The 20,661-nt window shown below is 50.2% G+C and overlaps 2 protein-coding genes across 10 annotated transcripts in view; one reads left to right on the top strand and one right to left on the bottom strand.

The window, feature by feature from the left end:
* Positions 1-13,681, top strand: part of SNRK (SNF related kinase) — a 43,651-nt gene extending 29,970 nt beyond the window's left edge. For all 7 annotated transcript variants that reach the window (XM_066352078.1, XM_066352085.1, XM_066352079.1 and 4 more), the window contains 4 exons: positions 1,049-1,190; positions 2,807-3,019; positions 5,316-5,450; positions 9,909-13,681. In XM_066352078.1, coding sequence (XP_066208175.1) covers positions 1,049-1,190; positions 2,807-3,019; positions 5,316-5,450; positions 9,909-11,124 — 1,706 coding nt within the window. In that variant the 3' untranslated portion in view covers positions 11,125-13,681. The remainder of the gene's footprint in view (positions 1-1,048; positions 1,191-2,806; positions 3,020-5,315; positions 5,451-9,908) is intronic.
* Positions 13,682-18,072: 4,391 nt separating this feature from the next.
* The window catches only part of ANO10 (anoctamin 10), a 129,172-nt gene continuing 126,583 nt past the window's right edge, over positions 18,073-20,661 (bottom strand). For 2 of the 3 annotated variants that reach the window (XM_066351902.1, XM_066351903.1), the window contains exon 13: positions 18,073-18,559. In XM_066351902.1, the coding sequence (XP_066207999.1) occupies positions 18,494-18,559 (66 nt within the window). In that variant the 3' untranslated portion in view covers positions 18,073-18,493. The remainder of the gene's footprint in view (positions 18,560-20,661) is intronic. The other variant, XM_066351904.1, reaches the window with a different exon arrangement.

Below are 20,661 nucleotides of genomic sequence, written 5' to 3'. Positions count from 1 at the left end.
ACCTGCTCTTCCATTCTCTTCTAAGCCTTTTGTGGTCTAGAAAGCTTCTTGAATTTCTCTCTTATATGAATGTTTATAGAATCATGTCTGTACTTTAGTTTTTGGAATAAATTAATTTCCATGATACCCTTCCTAAATGGATGTATTCTTTTTTCATCTGAAAAAAAACACACATCATTTTTCCATTTGATTGATGGCTTTGTTTTCTATTTAATAAAGAAGGGATTATTTGTTATTATAGGACTTAGTCTGTTGCTGGGGTTGGGAGGGTCCTCAGCTCTCACCTGGTCCAGCCTTACAATCGGTTCAGGAATGCCTTATGCAGAACATTAGAGAGATGGTGCCCAGCCTTTTCTGGGGTACTTACAGTGACGGGAAACTCACTACCTTTCCCAGCGTTTTAACAGCTGCAGTCAGTAGGTCCTACTGTTAATTAAACCAAAATGTGCCTTCTGGTTACTTATACCGTTTGTCCTAGTTCTGGCCTCTCAAATAATAGATAACCAGTCTTCTTCCTCATTGATAGCCAGGAGTATTTCTCTCTGCTTCACGCTTTAATTTTCTCGTCTGTAAACTGATCATGAGTTACATGATCTGGTTATCTCACCAGGATTCAGGCAAAGAACAACTGTGATAATTGTGATCTTTTCGTGTCTCAGAGTATTAAGCTCTCAGTTTTATCTCCCATGTATAATGTGATGGGGAAACAGCTGGGCATGCCTTATGGGTTTGGAGACCTTGATAGGTACTTTCCAGCTGACATTCCTGCCATTAACAAATGAATTAATTTATCTCTTCATTCAACATTTATTGACCATTCACAGCGTGCCTGGCACTTGCTTGGGCCGTAGTGAATATGGAAGCAGTGAACAAGACAGACATCGTCTCTGCCTTATTCGGTCTTCACTTTTCTTCTCTAGATCTTTCTACTTTAAGATGTAAATGCTTTCAGCTGTTCAGAATGGGATACTCTTATCATCTACTTTTACTCGGGCATCGTGGGTGTTCCGGCCAGTCCGGCATTTAACAGTGCATCTTGACTTTGCAGACATCTGGAGTCTGGGAGTGATCCTCTTCATGCTGGTGTGCGGGCAGCCGCCCTTTCAGGAGGCCAACGACAGCGAGACGCTGACGATGATCATGGACTGCAAGTACACGGTACCCGCCCATGTGTCCAAAGAGTGTAAGGAGTAAGTAAAGGGTGTGGGCACCGGGGGTCGCTTTCGTTCTGAACTTAATATTTCTGCTCTTGTTAAGTGTGTTTGGGGGAGTTAACCCCAGAATATGATTTGAAATTTAATATTAAGATGTATTGCTTTCTTTCTTAAATATGCCTGTTTCTAAAAAAACTCATGCTGCTTCGGTCTCCAGGAGTGGGGTTCCTTTCCCTGGAATGAGATATCAGCACGAGAACCGCCTCTCTCTGTTCGCATCAGCTAAAAGCACAGTCCCCCAGAATTGTTTTAAGTGCCAGAGAAGAGGTAGGGCATTTTCTTTGCTGAAACAGACCATCGACACACCGCTTTCGGGTTTACATGGTGTGTCTCATCGTTTTATTCACACCCCTCCTCCGGTGACTGAAGAGCTCTGTTTTGGTTTATGCGACTGTGGGAAGTTGGCAACCAAAAGCACACTCAAGTTGATTCTTTGGAATCTAAAGCGCTACACAGTACGTACTGTGAGATGTGTGGTGAGAACTACAGTAGAATAAAAGAACTGTTGGATCAGTTGATATTTTACAAGGAGCTCAGCTGAGAGTATAGCTACTACTTAAAGGATCTTGTTGTGGTCACAGTGGTTAGAGTTTCTCCTGTCAGCTGCTGACTGTGTATGGTGCCAGGTGGGTACTGGACTTGTCGGGGGGGATAACTTTGGGTTTATAGAAATGTTGAATCACTGCGCTGTGCACCTCAAACTAATATAATGATAAGTGTCAGCTGTAATTGGAAAGAACAGAGAGTGAAAGATCTGATAGCTTGAAGAACCTTTTCTTCAAGTAGAGCCCCATCTTAGGCCTTGTGGTGGGTCGTTAAGAACTTCGGTAGTCAAACTGTCTGCATTTAAATACTGGCTTCTCCCCTTACTAGTGATGTGAGAATGATAAAACCTAGCTTTTAGAGTTACTGTGAAAATGAAATGAATTAATGTGTATAAGCCTTTTGGCTCACAGCACATCGGAAGCACTTGATGCGAATATTGACGATGGTAATGCTTATGCCCTGTGATAACTCTCGACCCCAGGGAGCAGGGCATGTGTTGTGTGCATGTTAAATGCTTGGGAGTCAGGAAGTATTTCCACAGTCCCTACTGAAAAACTAAAACTTCAACTTATTTTTATATTGAAATATATTCTTCACAGGAATGTTTAAAATGTGTCTGTGATCAAGTGAACAGCTCTGTACCTGTTATCCAGCTTAAGATTGCAGTGGTTCTACTGTCTTAGAACCTTCTCTGTCTCCTACTAGAGGAAGTATTTATTTTTATTTTTTTCAAGAGGAATTCTTTTTAATAATCATAGGACCTGTTTTCTACTTTATCCTGTGTCAGTTTTGCTAAGTTGTATATTACAAGGAACTCATTCATTTTTATCTAAATTTTCAAATGCATTGGACTCAAGTATTTATACCTCTAATTATATTTTTGAAGTCTATAGATCAGTGGGGGTGTTTCCTTTTTCATTCCAATATTGACACTTTTTGCCTTCTCTTATTTTTGTCTTGAGCAATCTTGCCTGAGGTTTATTATTTTATTAGTCTTTTTCAAAGAACTACCTTTGTTTTAACAACGGACTTACTTCCCTCTTCAGCCTGATCACACGGATGCTCCAGAGAGATCCCAAGAGAAGGGCCTCTTTAGAGGAGATTGAGAACCACCCTTGGCTTCAGGGAGTGGACCCTTCCCCGGCCACCAAGTACAACATCCCCCTGGTGTCCTACAAGAACCTGTCGGAGGAGGAGCACAACAGCATCATCCAGCGCATGGTGCTCGGGGACATAGCGGACCGGGACGCCATCGTCGAGTATGTCACACTTCCCTGGATGGGCCGCATTTGGGGTTCTTGGCACGGGCTCTCTCTGTACTTGCCAGGGCCCGTGGACACTGCGTCATGGGTAGAGATCCCAGTTGGCAGGGGCGTGCCATTTATCTCTAGAGTTCCTGGCCCAGGGCCTGGCTTACAGGTTTTGTTGTTTTTTGTTTTTATTTTTGTACTAGTGACACGCCAAGGGGCATGTCACCGAGCACTGTGGCCTTTCCCTCTTCCTGCCGGGGTGGGTTGGAACAGCCTGCTTTGTCGCCCAGTACGCACCTTGTCCACAGTAGTATCGCCCCATTCCTGGGCCCCCATCTAGTTCCCACCGTGAGCAGGGAGAACGCGGTGAGCCTCAGTTTCCCCAGTCAGGTTGGCTGCTCACACAGTTATGTAAGTGAAGTTTGTGAGGACCACAGACACGCCCATTCCTGTGTGTTCTGTCCGTGCTGCAGCGTGCTACGATGTCAGGGTATTTACAGAGAGACCACACGGTTCGCAAAGTGTAGAATATTTATTATCTGGTCCTTAAGAGCCCCTGCTGCCACAATCTGGAACTCATAAGATACACACGTTGTTAATTAAGTCCTTTAATGCCAAAGAAGGATTTCATAACCTAAGAAGTTTGGAAATCACCTAACTTTTTAATAATAACCTCAGGAGTTTGGAATCAAGGATAGCATAAAGATGTAGTTGCTTTGTTTAACAATGATTCATTTCCGGGTCTCTAAAAACATGAAGCATTTCCACAAGTGAAGAGTCCAGAGGTCTTTAACCCGTTGAAACAATTGGATATCATGGAAAGAGTGTCTTGCCAAGGACACTTTAGGAATGTGTGGATGCATTTTCACGTGGATCAAGGCTATTTTGTCTCCCTGAATTGGCTTGATGTTCTTAGCTTAAATCAGGGGTCCCCAAACTTTTTACACAGGGGGCCAGTTCACTGTCCCTCAGACTGTTGGAGGGCCCGACTATAAAAAAACTATGAACAAATTCCTATGCACACTGCACATATCTTATTTTAAAAAAACAAAACGGGAACAAATACAATATTTAAAATAAAGAACAAGTAAATTTAAATCAGCAAACTGACCAGTATTTCAATGGGAACTATGCTCCTCTCACTGACCACCAGTGAAAGAGGTGCCCCTTCCGGAAGTGTGGCGGGGGCGGATAAATGGCCTTGGGGCCGCATGCGGCCTACGGGCCGTAGTTTGGGGACCCGTGGTTTAAATAAATCCCTGCTGTGGTGTCACAGAGCTGTTGAACTCGCGTATATTCAGGTGTAAATCCAGAATAAAGGTGCTGTCATCGTATGGTTCAGGAGGTCTCACGTGCCCGTCCACTAGGAGCCCGCGCCTGAGCGAGGCGGCAGTGGAGCCCGAGCCCGGCTCCCGGGTGGCCTCAGTCTTCCTGCGCGCCCTGTGTGAGCCTCGCCACCGCTGCGGGGGACGCACGCTTGTTGGCTCACTTTGGGCTCTGACGTGGGAGTCTTAGCCTCAGCCTCCGTGCCCCAGTTAAGCTGTGGCCCCCATACATGTTGTGACAGGTGATCCCCATATTGCTTCTTTCCTAAGTGTTCCTTGTGTATTTTCACTAACTACAGAAATTCCAGAAAGGCTTAGTTGTGTGTTCCGGGGCCTGTGGCCCCTCTGTTGCACTCTCGTGCTATTCTCGCAGAGCAGGCAGGGGTGTGCGCTGTGGGCCGTGGGCCGGGCCACTGGACTCGGTACCCAGAGCATTGCTTCTGAAATGGACAGATGATCCACTGACCAAGAGGAAGCTCAGGACAGGTTCCCAGTTCCATCATTCATTAATGTCTGAAATTCCAATAAATGCGGGAAGTGTAGAAGTGAAAACTTCCCTGCTCTCTGTCCGTGGTGTTAGTGTTTCAGTGTACATTCCTGTAACTCAGTTCCTAGTCCCGGTGGAAGCAGTAAGTCAGCTTACTGAGAGTCACACTGGGACATCAGGGACAGTGCTGGCTGTGGACGTTCCCAGAAGCCCCGTTACTGCCGTTCACGCATCTAAAGCTGACCTCTCGCTGCCGTCAGCACTGTGGCTTTTTCTTACTAACTGAATATTTCTATGCAGTTGTTTTCTAGAATTTCAAGAGTGATCTAAATACTAGTTATTTTTTTCTTGTTTATGATCTTTCATAATTTTAAAGATTCCATTTCATTGGATTTCATTGGCTGGTACTTTTTATTTTGGCTGGTACTTTTTTAAAAGTTAGTTCTGCTTATGAGAAGTCTGCTGATGAGGTCCCTGTCCCTGCTTTCCCCAGAGCCCTGGAGACCAACAGGTACAACCACATCACGGCCACGTACTTCCTGCTGGCGGAGCGGATCCTGAGGGAGAAGCAGGAGAAGGAGATCCAGACCCGGTCCGCCAGCCCCAGCAACATCAAGGCCCAGTTTAGGTGAGAAAAAATCTTCACTGATTTTAGTAAGTTAACGTTTTGAAATAATGATTTTTGTTTGTTTGTGTAACGCTTCCTAACTCTAGGGCGAGAGCACGTGAACGGTGATGGTGGCCTCACCGGAGAGGCCACGCGTGGGGTCTTGGGTCCTCTGTCACTGGGACGCCGCCCGCCCTGGGCGCGGGGCTGCCGGCCTGCTGGCCTGCCGGCCCGGCCGGAGCTCACGTTGGGAGAGGTGCAGTCTCAAGCCGGGCTGCCTGCTGGCCTGCCGGCCCGGCCGGAGCTCACGTTGGGAGAGGTGCAGTCTCAAGCCGGGCTGCCTGCCGGCCTGCCGGCCCGGCCGGAGCTCACGTTGGGAGAGGTGCAGTCTCAAGCCGGGCTGCCTGCTGGCCTGCCGGCCCGGCCGGAGCTCACGTTGGGAGAGGTGCAGTCTCGAGCCGGGCTGCCTGCCGGCCTGCCGGCCCGGCCGGAGCTCACGTTGGGAGAGGTGCAGTCTCGAGCCGGGCTGCCTGCCGGCCTGCCGGCCCGGCCGGAGCTCACGTTGGGAGAGGTGCAGTCTCAAGCCGGGCTGCCTGCCGGTTATTTTCATCCAGCTCTTCTAGGTCTGACGTGTGTTAATGTATTCTTTTCTTTAATTTTATATTCCAGGAACAAGTCCAGATTTTCCTCAATTATTTCAAATAATTTAAAAGAATTACAGGGCATTTCTGGGCCATGGTGTCATCTGAGGATTTCAGGGATTTGACAGCTGATTTATGGGCTGCCTGACCTCGGGGGGTCACTGAACTCTGACTCAGCCCCGTGCTCTGTGCCCTGACCACCTCTGGGGCGTGGGGAGGGCACACGAGTGCGGTGCTCCAGCCCGGGTCCCTGTGCTTGCTGTTGCCGCGGGGACTGTCCCCACCACCACTGCCCTCGTGCCTTCCCTCCCCTCCCTGTCCCCCCTTCTCTCATGCCACCTCCCCAGATTCTGTTCCTTCTGCCATGGTAGCTTTCCATTTATAATCAAAGCATAGGAGGGTTATATTTATGCCATCATTTTGAAATTTAATTAGAATTCAATATCCAGACAAAGTAACCCACGGAACTGTAGTGATTCAAAACCAAAGATGCTCCCAGTTCTGAATAATTCTCGACTCATATACCCAGCTATATGTGACTATATGTGTGTGAATATGTAATTATTATTTATAAAAGGAAGAAAGCCATTGGATCTTAAACTACTTGCCATCATCTTGCACGTGTAGGTTGTTGCTTGGGCTGGAGCGACAGAGAAGAGAGAAGACAGCCCTGGTGGCTAAGGAGTGAAGGTTAGGAGTCTGAACTGGAAACTCAGTTCAGGAGCTTTGCGTCCCAGATGATTCTTCTGTAATGATAATAATGACACTGGGCACACAGTCTGTACCTGCTTGGAAGAGGACTGGGCCCAGGGAGCCAGGGTCGGGCACGAGACCGACCAGGAGAGTATGAGGGGTGGGGGTCAGTCTGGTCCTGAGCCGACCCTCCACTGGGAAGGCACAACCTCAGAGTGTCCCCCCACGGCAGGCCCCTAAGGGGGAGCCACCCCAGCCTTTCAGAGAAGGGAATATTTGGATTTGAGCTGTTTTCTGTTCAGTGAGACAGCACAGAGCTCAATCTAAAGGTGTTCAGATAATAACCAAGTTAAATTGGCCTTCCTTCTAGCAATTTCAAGGCCAGCAGTAGCCGTGCAGTGTCAGAGCCGTCCCCAGTTTTCCTCTCACCCTCCTGGGGACTCGGAGTGGAGACGGTGAAGGCCTCTCCCTCCTGCGGCCGGGGTCCACTGCTGGACGTCTGCGTACGTGCCTGCTCTTTATGTCACTGTGACTTCAGTGTCCAATCCCTGGGCCTAACTTGGTTCTGTTGCTGAGGAAGCCTTGTGGCCAGTGACCTGGGTGCAGAAACTGTGCCGAGTCAGGAGACGGGTGTTGAAACCAGCGTGGTTATTCCGCAGGGAGGGCTGGGCAGGGAGAGCCCGCTACAGGGTGGGAACACTCCCTGGTTCTTGTCCGTGTGGGATGGAAACGGGTCTGGTGTTTAAACCAGCGTGGTTATTCCGCAGGGAGGGCTGGGCAGGGAGAGCCCGCTACAGGGTGGGAACATTCCCTGGTTCTTGTCTGTGTGGGATGGAAACGGGTCCGTCTGTCGGAAGGCCTTGAAGGCCCCTGGGGAGCTGACATCATTACAGGGAGGCTCAGTGCCCGCTTCCTCTCAGAGGGAGACGGGAAGTGAGAGCCACTGAGGCCCACGCGGTCCCATCCAGTCAACAGGCATTCATTTGGGGACTTCATAGGCTGCAGAAAGAAGGCACTGCCCTGCGGGTTAGTGACCATGAAACCTAACCTAGATGTCACTGTCTTCAAGCCTGTGTGACCTTAGGCAGGTGACTTGCCCTCTCTGTGTTTCAGATTTCTTCATATGTAGAGAGGGGATAATGGCACCTACCTCAGGGAATTGTGGGACTAATGAATTAATCCCTGTCCGGCTGTGGGCAGTGCTGGCTATAGTGAGCACTCAGTCATGTGACCTGCACTCGCAGTGTGACTTACGCAGTAGTTCTTGTTGGCAGCCTCCTGTGTTATATAGTAAGCCACACTTTTCTCACAAGGTGTGTTGGGCTCTGACACGTGCTCAGTATATGTGAGCTGCTTAACAATTTGATTAACTCGTGTAAATGCGAGCCATTGGTTCAGAGGGGCTGCTAGAGACCACCACAGCTGTAGCCCTTGCCGGTCTTGTTTCTGGGGGCGGGGAGGGAGAGGAGCCTTCCTCACATCTGTGCCCCTCCCCATCCTTCTCAAATGGACTATCAGCCCTCGCCCCCCGCATGGTGTCCCCACCCTGGTGCTGGCAGGGCACTGTGTGGGGTGGCTCTCAGCTGAAAGCACTGGGTAGCTCCCCTGGCAGTTGGTACGGCTTTGTTGGAAGACAGAGGACTCGTCCAGAGACACTGCTTGACCTCAAAAATACTACTGAACATGCAGCCTCTATGAACTAGCAACAGTGACATTAGCACATGGACCCACCCCATCCTCGAGAGACTATGATAAGGCGCTGAGTTTGGAGGGAAGATGTCTGTTATGAATTCCTACGAGTTTTATCAAGCTACAGATTTAATTGGATTTTACTTCCAGGATAACATAATTGGTGTGAAATGAAAATGTCATAGTGTGGAAGTGGCTCTTTTAAATGTGTCTGGGCAGAGAGGACAGTCCCCTGGGCAGAGAGGACAGCTGAGAATTTCAATATGTTTATTCAAAACAGCCAGAGACCTCATTTTCAATAGTCTTTTTCTTTGGCTACCAGTGTTCTTGTTACTTGGGTGACTCCAGATTGGGGAATAAAATCAAAATTTAAATAATAGTGGGTTTTGCTATCTAGTACTTTTTTTTTTTTTTTTTTCATTTTTCTGAAGCTGGAAACAGGGAGAGACAGTCAGACAGACTCCCGCATGCGCCCGACCGGGATCCACCCGGCACGCCCACCAGGGGCGACGCTCTGCCCACCAGGGGGCGATGCTCTGCCCATCCTGGGCATCGCCATATTGCGACCAGAGCCACTCTAGCGCCTGGGGCAGAGGCCACAGAGCCATCCCCAGCGCCCGGGCCATCTTTGCTCCAATGGAGCCTTGGCTGCGGGAGGGGAAGAGAGAGACAGAGAGGAAAGCGCGGCAGAGGGGTGGAGAAGCAAATGGGCGCTTCTCCTGTGTGCCCTGGCCGGGAATCGAACCCGGGTCCTCCGCACGCTAGGCCGACGCTCTACCACTGAGCCAACCGGCCAGGGCTGCTATCTAGTACTTTTGTGTGAGCATTTAAAATAGATGCACTTATATTTTGCTTATTGCATTTTTTTAATTGGTGAAGAAGAGACTTATTATATATGCCTGTGTACACTGACTCTTCTCTCCAGAATTCTCACGTTTAAATCCATTTAACTATTTCCATTTATTTTTGTAAATACCAGACTTTTACACTACCCTATACTAACTGGAGGACTGAAAATTTCAGGTTGATTTTATTAGCAATAATGTACCTTCAAAGGTTTCATCTGAGACACAAAGGAATAGAATATGTGTGGTGTTCAGGTTTTGCTCTGCTGGTAACTAACTCTCTTGTGCTTTTAAAAAATGTGCTTTTGTGTGTGTATGTGTAGTATAAACTGTTGTATAGAAAAGAGTCGCTCTTTGCCCCATTTCTGACTGCTATGAGATGAAGTTTTTTTCTTAGCCAGTAAGCCACAGACTGAACCATGTTTTGAAATCACATTTGCCTTTCTGGTGTCCTTGCTGATGTTTACAAGATGTTGAATGGATTTGCAAGGCTGCCATTTCTTTTTTTCTTGTTAAGTCTGTAGATTTTGTCCCAGTAAGTTTTATATAATGTACTTTAGCAACGTGTGCACATTATTACATGGCTTTTCTTTTTCCAATCTGTTACATAGGCAGTCATGGCCAACCAAGATTGATGTGCCCCAGGACCTTGAGGATGACCTCACAGCCACGCCTTTGTCCCACGCGACTGTCCCTCAGCCTCCCGCGCGGGCCGCCGACAACGTCCTCAATGGGCATAGGAGCAAAGGCCTCTGTGACTCGTCTAAGAAGGAGGACCTCCCCGAGCTGGCGGGACCCGCGTTGTCCACGGGGCCGCCCGCCAGCCTGAAGCCTGCGGCCAGTGGGCGGAAGTGCCTGTTCCGGGTGGAAGAAGACGAAGAGGAAGATGAGGAGGACAAGAAGCCCATGTCTCTCTCAACACAAGTGGTCTTGCGCCGGAAGCCTTCTGTGACCAACCGCTTGACATCCAGGAAGAGCGCCCCAGTCCTGAACCAGATCTTTGAGGAGGGGGAGTCCGACGACGAGTTCGACATGGATGAGAACCTGCCGCCCAAGCTGAGCAGGTTGAAAATGAACATCGCCTCCCCGGGCACGGTTCACAAACGCTACCACCGGCGGAAAAGCCAGGGCCGCGGCTCCAGCTGCAGCAGCTCGGAGACCAGCGACGACGACTCGGAGAGCCGGCGGCGGCTCGATAAAGATAGCGGCTTCACCTACTCCTGGCACCGTCGGGACAGCAGCGAGGGCCCGCCGGGCAGCGAGGGCGACGGCGGGGGCCAGAGCAAGCCGAGCAACGGCGGCGGCGGGGCGGACAAGGCCAGCCCCAGCGAGAACAGCGCGGGCGGCGGCAGCCCGGCGGGGGGCTCGGGCGGCACCCCGGGGGGCACCTCGGGCAGCACGCGCCGCTGCGCAGGCCCTGCCAACTCCACACAGCTGGCCGCGCGCAGCGCGGGGGAGCTGGTCCAGAGCCTCAAACTCATGGGCCTGTGCCTGGGCTCCCAGCTCCACGGCGGCACCAAGTACATTATCGACCCTCAGCATGGCCTGTCCTTCTCCAGCGTCAAAGTCCAGGAGAAGTCCACGTGGAAGATGTGCATCAGCTCCGCGGGGAACCCGGGCCAGGCCCCGGTGGGCGGCATCAAGTTCTTCTCCGACCACGTGGCGGACAGCAGCACTGAGTTAGAACGGATAAGGAGCAAGAACCTGAAAAACAACGTGCTGCAGCTACCTCTGTGTGAAAAGACCATCTCTGTGAACATCCAGCGGAACCCTAAGGAGGGGCTGCTGTGCGCCGCCAGCCCCGCCAGCTGCTGCCACGTCATCTGACTCCTGCGCCCGGCGCTCGCCGCCTCCTGCTCGTCCTGCTCAGCCGTGAAGACCGGCCCCCTTCACTGTTCCCTTTCTGGTTTTACTCTCTTACCGCGGGCAATTATTTATTACTTTTTCATTTGTTCGCCTGGCGACGTGACAATGCATGGTCTGTGCATGCTGCTGCTAGACACTACTTTTCTTTTCCAGCCGAAAAGTCTACTGTGTCATTTTTACATTCGTAATTTTAAATGTGGATGATCAGGATCAAATTAAAATGTATATTTGGAACCTAATATAAATGGAGCACTTAGAAATTCAATGTGCCGCACTTAACCTAGAGACAAAAAATGCTTTTGTTTCCTTGTTGAAAAATCTAAATTCCTGGCCTGACCTGTGATACAGAAACTCTGCTCTGAGACACTGGTGTCCGAGACAGAACCAAAGCAATAACGGCGCGACGCCGCCTGCGCACGCGCACTGCAGCCCTCCGCGGGTCAGGTCAGTAGAGCCGGCGGCGGCCGCACTAGAACCTTAACCCGTGATTTCAGCATACCCACACCTGTGTGTCTTAAGCTACAGTGTGTAAAAATGTTTGGGCTCTTAAAATTTAACTGAAAAATTTTTGTTTTGTAATAGGTGAGATAAAGTATTTAGATTTTTAAGACAGCTTCCCCCGTAGTGGTAAATTACAAGCAGACAATCTTACTTTGTAATGTGGTAAAGAGAACCGATGTCTTCACTCTACTGATAAGAGTGTATTTAACAGAACAAACGATGCTCAACGTAAATTCATTTCTGGTGGGCACAGCCCAGGGTTTCCTTTAGAACCAGGTAGACAGAAGACACTGTAGGGCCTAATACGGAGGCAAAGGTGCACACAGAGGTTGGCAAAGTCAAAACCCCAGAAATTAAAAAAACAAAACAAAAACCATATGTATAGTGTTGATTTTAGTAATTAGGTTGTCTCTTGTTATTTCCATTTTACACCCTTTAGCTCAATTAGCTATGGGAATTGGCTGATCAAAAATATACACATAAAATGGTAGAAGTCACACATACAGCAAACAAAAATGCACAAAGCCTGCTTTGTTTTTTTGTTGCTGGAAGTGTTTTCCACTTTGCCTTCCTGCCAAAACAATAATCAAAGAATTCCTGCTTTAACCTGTTCCTGTACAAAGACTACTTTTGACCAGATAATCATCTTTCGGGACATTTTATCTGTAGGATACAGGAGATTGCTGATTCTGGAAGGGGTCAGGTGCTCCTTTTTATGCTCTGCCCTGAGGGGGTCTTAAAAGCAGTGCTTAGCCACATTGGTGACAGGATGTGGCTTGACCCTGGGGGCTTCCCACACTCAGCAGCCTCCAGTCCTGTCTCTGAAGCTCCGGTCTCCTGGTCAGTGGAGTGGGCAGAGCACCAAAGGGTGGCATTCCATTGGTCACGGTTTCTCCAAGTATACACTGATCTTGCTATGTTAGTATTCGTATATTTTACTCAGAACTCTGAATTTCACTGTATACTTACTAAACTAAGTAAAGATACTTAAAATACTTTTTACTTTCTAGACCTAGGCTAGATATGTTTTAAGCTATAGCTCTTGTTCATTGTGATATTTATAATTGAAAGCTACGAGAATAGATGTGTGGGTGAAGCCATAGAACATATTTGCTTGAAATTCTTGAGCAGGGATCTTATAAAGGGCCAGAAATAAGATGTGTGGTTCACATAGATAGTGAGCGTAACATCTGTATTAAACGTAGGAGAGAAATTTATAAAGGGCATTGGCAATAAACTCTTTGTTGCAGCTGTTTTCCAAGTAATGTAAATACTTTTTTCTGTGATTATGTATAGCCTTGGAATGGCACCTTTTAACCCATGTGTATTCAGTTTTCAATGGTTTTTTTTTATATTCCAATGTATATATGGTGCTCACTTTAGGATCAGCAGTGTTGACCATTTATGCTGCATCGCTGTATTATAGCCTTATTAGTTGTGTGTGGTTGGTTGACCCTCTGGGTGTACAAATGTTAGTCTGAGTGGTGTCTTACTCGTGTTTATAAGTGAATGATTGTGCATGTGTTGTATGTCATAGTATGTTGTCATATAAAAGGGAGGGAGCAAATAACCATTACATTAAGATAATATTGGACCAAACTACTTACTTGCTCTAAACAGTTTCTTGTGCCCCTTAACTGTCCTCAGAAGTTGCATTAGTTACACTAGTGTGTACATTCAATATTGTGGATAATTAGTCTTGTATTTTTCTCTATGTGTGTGTGTGTATATATATACATATATATGTATATATATAAAATTATGTACTTCTGGCAATTATATCTATATTTAAAGATGTGACAATCTCGACACCGATTTTAAGAACAGCCGTGAGACTGAATCAAATTAAAGATATTTCTACCAAGTAAGAATTGATGTGTTAAGAGGGTACAGAATTATCAGCTGGTCTGCTCAGTTGTTTCCACTGCTGGTTGATTTTCCTCATTGTGTAAAAACATTGACAGGTATGTGGGAAAAAAATCCAAATAATAAAGTGGCATATTGGTGTTCAGCAATATACAGTGTGTCCCACGTTCTGTTTCTTCCCTGAATGCAGCTGTGGGTGTGCCCGGCCCGGGCTGGCCCAGCTCCACGTGCTGTGTGCTTGTACCGCCACAGCTGACTGAGAACACAGTCCTGACTGTTCTTTAACCTCAGGATCACAGTCTCAGGTGGGCCCAGGACTGCCCAGTAATTCTACTTTATTTCTCCCAACTCATCTGCTTCCCTAAAAATGGAATAAACTGAAGCAATTAGAACTGCCGCCAGCAGCCATTTCCCCTCCTGCCTCGTGCGGACCCACAGCCCTGCCCGCCTGGTGGTGACTCTGAGGACAGCCCTGTGCTCGCGCCCTGAGACTGCACAGCTGTGCGTGAGGCAGCGTGGGGCTGGACTTGTCCTTCTCCTCCTCTCGCACCACTGACATCTGCTTCTCTACTAGATCATTCCTCACAGCAAATAAACATTTACTCCCCTCTCTGTAGCTGTGCTGCAGTTCCTCTTCTCATCGGGCCTTCGCTGCAGTCACTCCACCTGAAATCTGCTTTACTCAAGCTCAGAAGTGACCGCCATGTGCTAACTCCAGTGGGCAATTTTTAAGACCTTTGAGAGAAAATTCACATACCACCCGTTAAATGGTACAATTTACCAGTTTTAGTATAATCTCCGAGTCGTGCAACCCTGACCATAAACTCAGCCCTGTACCTTGGCGCCCCCTGCCTTGCTCCTCCGCTCCCAGCCCGGCCCCGGCCCAGCCCACCACTCGGCAGAGGGTAGTTGCAAACCCGTGCTGGCACTTGGTGATCCCTCTTCTAGCACACTTGCCATTGTTCAGGACCCCGCTTCTTTAGTTCACTGGCTTCCCATTCTAACCTCTAATCTTGAAATCCCCCAAGGTTCAGCTCTGGTCCTACTCTCTCTGCACTCAGTCTCTTGAGCCCATGAAGTCTAACATAGAATCCAAAAATATAGAGTCCACGTTTCTCCCAGGATCACCAGATTCCAACTGCCTATTTGACTTAGATCCTCAGATGTGTTAGTAAGCACCTTAATTTTTGCAAGTCTAAAACTACTCTTTCCCCCTCAAATCCTTACCCTCCTAATGCTCATCTTACAAATGGAAACTAAACCCTCATTAGTTTTGCAACAAGCCAACAATCTTGGTGTCATTCTTTATCCTCTCATCCCAACATCCCATCCATCAGTAAACCTTAACCATTCACACACTTCTTGCCTCCACCGCTAGCACGGGTCTGTGACACCATCATCACTCGTCTGGACAACTGTAAGTGCCTCTCAGAAGGTCTTGCTGCGTTCCCTTGTTTCTCTTTATTCTCCATTCAGCAGTGTTAGTGATCCTTTTGAAAGCTGAATCGTGTCACATTTTGACAGGTGTTTCACATCCAGATAGTGGGATTTTTCCATATAAGTTTCTGTTCCTGATTTCTAGTTTAATTCTGTGTTGGTTGGAACTCATGCTTTGTGTATTTCAAATCTTTTAAAACTTATTATTGTACTTGTCTCTCTCTTTCTTTTTTTTTAGATTTTTATTCATTTTTAGAGAAAGAGAGAGAGAAGTGGGGAGGAGCAGGAAGCATCAACTCCCCTATGTGCCTTGACCAGGCAAGCCCACGGTTTTGAACCAGCAACCTCAGCATTCCAGGTCAATGCTTTTATCCACTGCGCCACCACAGGTCAGGCTGTACTTGTCGTCTTATGGCCCAGCCCATGGCCTGTGCTGGTGAATGTTTGTGCCAGTGCTTAAGAAGGGCTGTTGGTATTCTGTATGCGTGGCAATTAGCTCAAGTCGATTGATAATCTTACTCAAGTCTTCTGTGTCCTTCCTGATTTTTTTTGTCTCATCAATTACCAAGAGGAGTGGAGAAATCCAACTCTACTTGTGGATTTGCCTAATTCTTCTAGTTCTGTCGGTTTTACTTCACGAAATTTGAAGCTCTGTTAGGTACATTCCCATTTAAGACGAATTTCCCTTTCACCATTATGAAGTGTTCCTCTTTGTCCCTGGTAAATTATTCTTTGTCCTGAAGTCTACATGGTGTGATACCAATATAGCCCCTGTAGTTTTCTCTGACTTGTGGGACGATAGCCTTTTCCATGTGTTTACTTTTGAACTGTGTCTCTATATTTTAAATAAAGTAGGGTTTTTTTTGTTTTGTTTTGTTTGTAAACAATATATAATTGGTTCTTACTTTTTTATCCAACCTGCTACTCTTTGCCTTTTGAGTGTTTGGACCAATCACATTTAGCGTAATTATTCGCATGGTTGAGTTTAAATCTACCATATTTCTAGTTGTTTTCTATTTGTCTCATCTATCTGTTTCTTTTTGCTGCTTTTACTACCTTCTTTGGGGTTAACTCAGCACTTTTTATTGGCTTCCTGGTTGTGCCTATTTTTTAGTGGTTGCCGTAGGGAAGGCATATATATGTATTCTACTTTAAAATAGTGTTACTTCATGTAGAATGTGAGGACCTCACAACTGTGTGCTTCCATTTTCCTCCTGGCCTTTGTCACACATTTTTATATTATACATATGCATATATATTTTTGTTTTGAGTAGTTTTATCGCAAGGGGTGAAACTTGAAGGGGAAACTGTTTTCACCCACATGCTCTCGATCATTTCTAGCCCTCTTCGTTTCTTTGTGTAGATCCTCATCGTGACACTTCCCTTCTGCCTGGAGAAGTTGCACTTCTTACGGCGCGGGGCTGCTGCAATACAGTCTGTCAGCCGTGCTTGTCTGAAGGGTACTTTTACTTTAGTCACGAAGGCCGTTTCCACTGGGGGCAGACAGCTGTTCTAGGCGGACAGCTGTTTTTTACTGCAGGCTGGACACTGAAGCTTACACGGCTGAGCGCTGGGTTTTGTAGTCATGGAGAAGTGTTGGATTTTGTTCCGGCCTACAGTTATGCAATCAGCTGGCTCCTTTGGGGTTTTGCTTGTGAAGAGCTAGGACAGAGCCCGAGCAGTCTTTCGGGCTAATTTGGCCACCGCTGAGGCAGTACCCTCTGAGCGCTCCGCCGAAGTCTCTGCACTCGGGCTGGTGGGGACACGGCTGTGCAGTTCTGAGCATCAGTGAGCGACTGCGGTCCAGGGCCGCTGTCTCCGGCCCCAGGGAGCTTTCTCACAGGCGGTACTGATCCGCGCTCAATCAAAGACTGCAGCTTTCCAGGGCGAGCTCGCTCTGCAGCTGGTGCCCGTTTTCGGCCTTGTGTTCTGCGGTTGGGAGGGGCAGAGGTCACTCTAAGTGGCTCTTCAGTTCCTAGTAGGGTGGAGACACATGAGGTTTCCATTTTTTGAGCCAGATGGCAACCTAGAGGGAGGTGTGTTTCCGTCTCCCCTCTGGTTAATTACCGAGCACTCCATGCGGTCCTCCTGGTGCCGAGCGGCACTGAGGACTCGGATGCCAGCTCTCAGGCCCGGTGGCAGCGCAGGCCTGTGCCTGCTGCAGACGGGGGTGGGGCTGCTCCCCCGAGGGGGTCAGCAGAGCTGGACCTACCAGCTTTGCCTTTTCTGCATTCTCCTGCGTAAATGGGGGGCTGGGTGGCAATGGGCGGGACGGAGCTGTGTGACAGGAGGCCGTGACCTCTGAGGGCCGCTTGTCCTCAGCACCACCTGCGCCACAAGCACAAGGGTAACTAACCCATCACACCCCTTTCACATTTCTCAGTTGATTGCATGAGTTCCACACACCAGTGACCAGTCTGAGGGGAGCACCCTGTTCCCGTGCGTGAGGCCAGGGTGTGGGTGCGGGAGGGACAGCATCATCCTGGCTGTCTCCCACAGTGAACGTGCCGTGTGGAGCAGTGAAGGACGCCGTGGCTCCTCCCACCCCCACTCCTGAGCCACCACAAGCTCGATGCCACTCCCTCTGAGTGCTGGGACACAGAGAAGAATGCTAGGGCCCAGTGGATCTACAGAGCACCCCCTCCTGCTGACCCTCTTGGTACAACCTGCCCGGTCCCCACACCAGCCTCCTCCCTGTGGCCAGGGCCAGCGGAGGCAGGCAGTCCCTGCCTCAGGTCTGCAGGGCCGTCCCCGGGGGCCCGCACGGCTCCTCTGCCTGTGAAAGGGACAGCCCCACGGGCCCAGCGAGGGAAGGGAAAGAAGCCCTGGCCAAGACTGGGCCCTCCCTTGCAAGTGTCGCCCACACCAGGGTGCCAGGGGTGGCCCTGGCCCTTGGCCTGGCGCCCTGGCCTTTGCCAGGCACCCCGTGCCAGGCCCCAGTGGCAGCACCACCTGAGCTCCGCTGCAGGCTCTGGAAGGGGCACTCAGCCCCACGCTCAGAGCCCCCCCCCCCCGCCCCCGTTCCGTCTTGAATGACCCGCCCGCAAGCTCCTCCAGAACCCCGTGGGCCAGCTCAGTCCACGCATGGGAAGGAGGAGTCAGAGAGTGCGTATTGCTTTTAATAGCTCAGTTACTATTGCTCTTGCTGACAAAGTGTCTTAACATTGCAAAATAGAACCAGGAAAGAGGTAGTTGCAGGTGCTGAAAACATTGCCTCTTGTGCATCCCTCACTCTCAGCCGAGGCTGGGCAGAAGCCCCTGCAGCATGGCTCATACCCCACCCACCACCCTACCCTCTGGACCCCCCAAACAGCGGCGGGGTGGGGGTGACTGTCACCATGAGGGGCACTGTGGAGAGCTGGCGATTCGTCCACACAAGACGCTCAGGGCAGCAGTGGCTCTGGAGCAAGGTCAGGCATGTGGAGCGCAGAGGGAGGAGCTGGTGCCTGCCACGTGGAGCGGCTGCGTGTGGCCAAGCCTGTGTCCGGGTCTGGAGCTGTGAGCCACTCCGGGGACCCTGTCGCACTCAGGGCGCCTTCCCGCCCTCCTCCTTCGGTTCCTCTTTCAGGTTCTCAGCCACAAGCTTCATTTGCTGTTGAGAGAACACAGGACACCGTGTGAGCCAAGCAAGGCCAAGTGGTGGCACCTCAGTGGTGGCACCCCGGTGGTGGCACGGGCTCCCACCCTCACGGGAGGCCCTGGGCAGGGAGTCCCTTTAGCGCTATCCAAGAACCCCGAGAAGCCGTGACCCCTGACCTGTCTGAGGTGTCCTCTGAGTACGTGACTCCCCTTCTGGACCTGACGAGATGGGAACCAGGACACGTGGGTGGGAATGTGTAAGCTGGCTCGGTGGGGGTGTCAGACACTGAAATGAGAAGCAGCCGGCACCCCTGCTCCTGGAGCTGAGGCTCAGGGGAGACACCGGCGTGGCCCGAGTCCTTGCTCTGCCTCTGCCGTCAGAGCGGACCGGACAGTGTGACCTCTCTGAGTCTTGGTCACGTATCTGCACTGTGGGAGCATGTTCTGCAGGATGCTGTGGGGGTCTCTGCATAAGAGGCCCCCAGTCCAGAACAGGTGGTCCGAAACATCCCTACATCCCTACAGCCATCCAGTACCACTGGGGACATCAATGAAGTCTCCTGAGGACAAGACCAGGACGGAGGCCCAGGCCGCCTGGCTCAGAGGGTGGGGTCAAGAGGAAGGAGCCTGCACCCAGGACCCCGTCACCGCGCAGGAGGAAGGAGCCTGCACCCAGGACCCCGTCACCGCGCAGGAGGAAGGAGCCTGCACCCAGGACCCTGTCACCGCGCTCGAGGGGCCCCTCCTGCAGCCCAGGACCCCGTCACCGCGCAGGAGGAAGGAGCCTGCACCCAGGACCCCGTCACCACGCTCAAGGGGCCCCTCCCACAGCCCCCGCAGGTGCTGCAAACACGACTACAAGTTCCACTCTGTTTGTGGAATAAAAGCTACTTTGTAATTTGGCTTAAAACACAAAGATCTTTGATAACTATTTACTTATGGGAAAAACAAAACTCTGAGACAAACACTGCTGGTGCCCTGGGTACCTGACTGCCCCTCTTGGGAGCCCAAGTGCCACACGGGGCTGGAGGCGTCACCATGCCCCTGCCGGGCTCGGGGAGCGGAGGCCCTTCCACAGGCCGTGCAGCGACAGCCTTGGCCCCTCTTCCCCCTCGTCTGGCTCCTCCAGACCTCGGAGAGTATCGGAGACGCTTCACTCGGACAGCTCTCCTTTTCCCACAGGCTGGCACAGACACGGGCCCCTGTCCGCCTGGCCCTCACACGTCCACACGGACGCAGCGTTCAGCAGGTGGCTTCTGACAGGGAAGGGGGCCGGGCAGGGTCATGGTGACAAGTTTGCAGGTGGGGCAGCATTTCCGCAAGCCTAGCGTGGAAGGTGACCACAGGAGGTGACACTGGCCTAAGGACACGCCTGCCCAAACGACCCACAGCCACACTGTGTGGCTTCCGCCGGGCGGGGCGATGGAAACAGTTCGACTCGGTGCACAAACCGGAGACGCACACGGCATGCCACCCAGCCTCCCCGCGAGGTATTTCTTTGCATTTGCTGCCTTCCCTGTGACTGACGCTTGCTGTCCTCACATGAGCCCGCCCACCGCGCCGCTGACTGCTGAGGTGAGACACCCCCACGGGGCAGGCAGCATTCCAGCGGAGAGCCACTGCAGACTCTTCCAGCTGCTGTCATCTGATACTGATGAGACCTTGAAAAATGCCTTTTTGTGAGAGAGAAACAAGAGATGAATCTATTTCTGGTTTGACAACTGTAAGAAATTAAAGGCTAAATAAACTTAACTAAACTAGAACCATCTGAAGATAAAGCGTCCCCAGCGTGTCACCGAGTCTTCCAGCACTGTTCCCCAGCGGTCCACGTGGGGGCGGGGGGACCAACTGGGTTTGAGCAAATGAGTTTTGATTCAAAGGAGCCTTTGAGGCTCTGTGAGGTGCAAGCCCCCCTCCCCCATTTGGCTCTTCTCTTTACCTACCCTGCTCAGGGATTTTATCCCCTTTAAAATAAGTCTGGGGCCCTGGCCAGTCGGCTCAGTGGATAGAACGTCGGCCTGGCATGCGGACGTCCCAGGTTTGATCCCTGATCAGGGCACACATGAGAAGCGACCATTTGCTTCTCTTCCCCTCCCTCTCCCCCTTCTCTCTCTC

The sequence above is a fragment of the Saccopteryx leptura genome, chromosome 10, assembly GCF_036850995.1.
Source record: "Saccopteryx leptura isolate mSacLep1 chromosome 10, mSacLep1_pri_phased_curated, whole genome shotgun sequence".
Lineage (NCBI taxonomy): Eukaryota > Metazoa > Chordata > Mammalia > Chiroptera > Emballonuridae > Saccopteryx > Saccopteryx leptura.
Note: the sequence above shows the minus strand (reverse complement) of the source record. Positions and strands in the feature narration are given on the sequence as shown.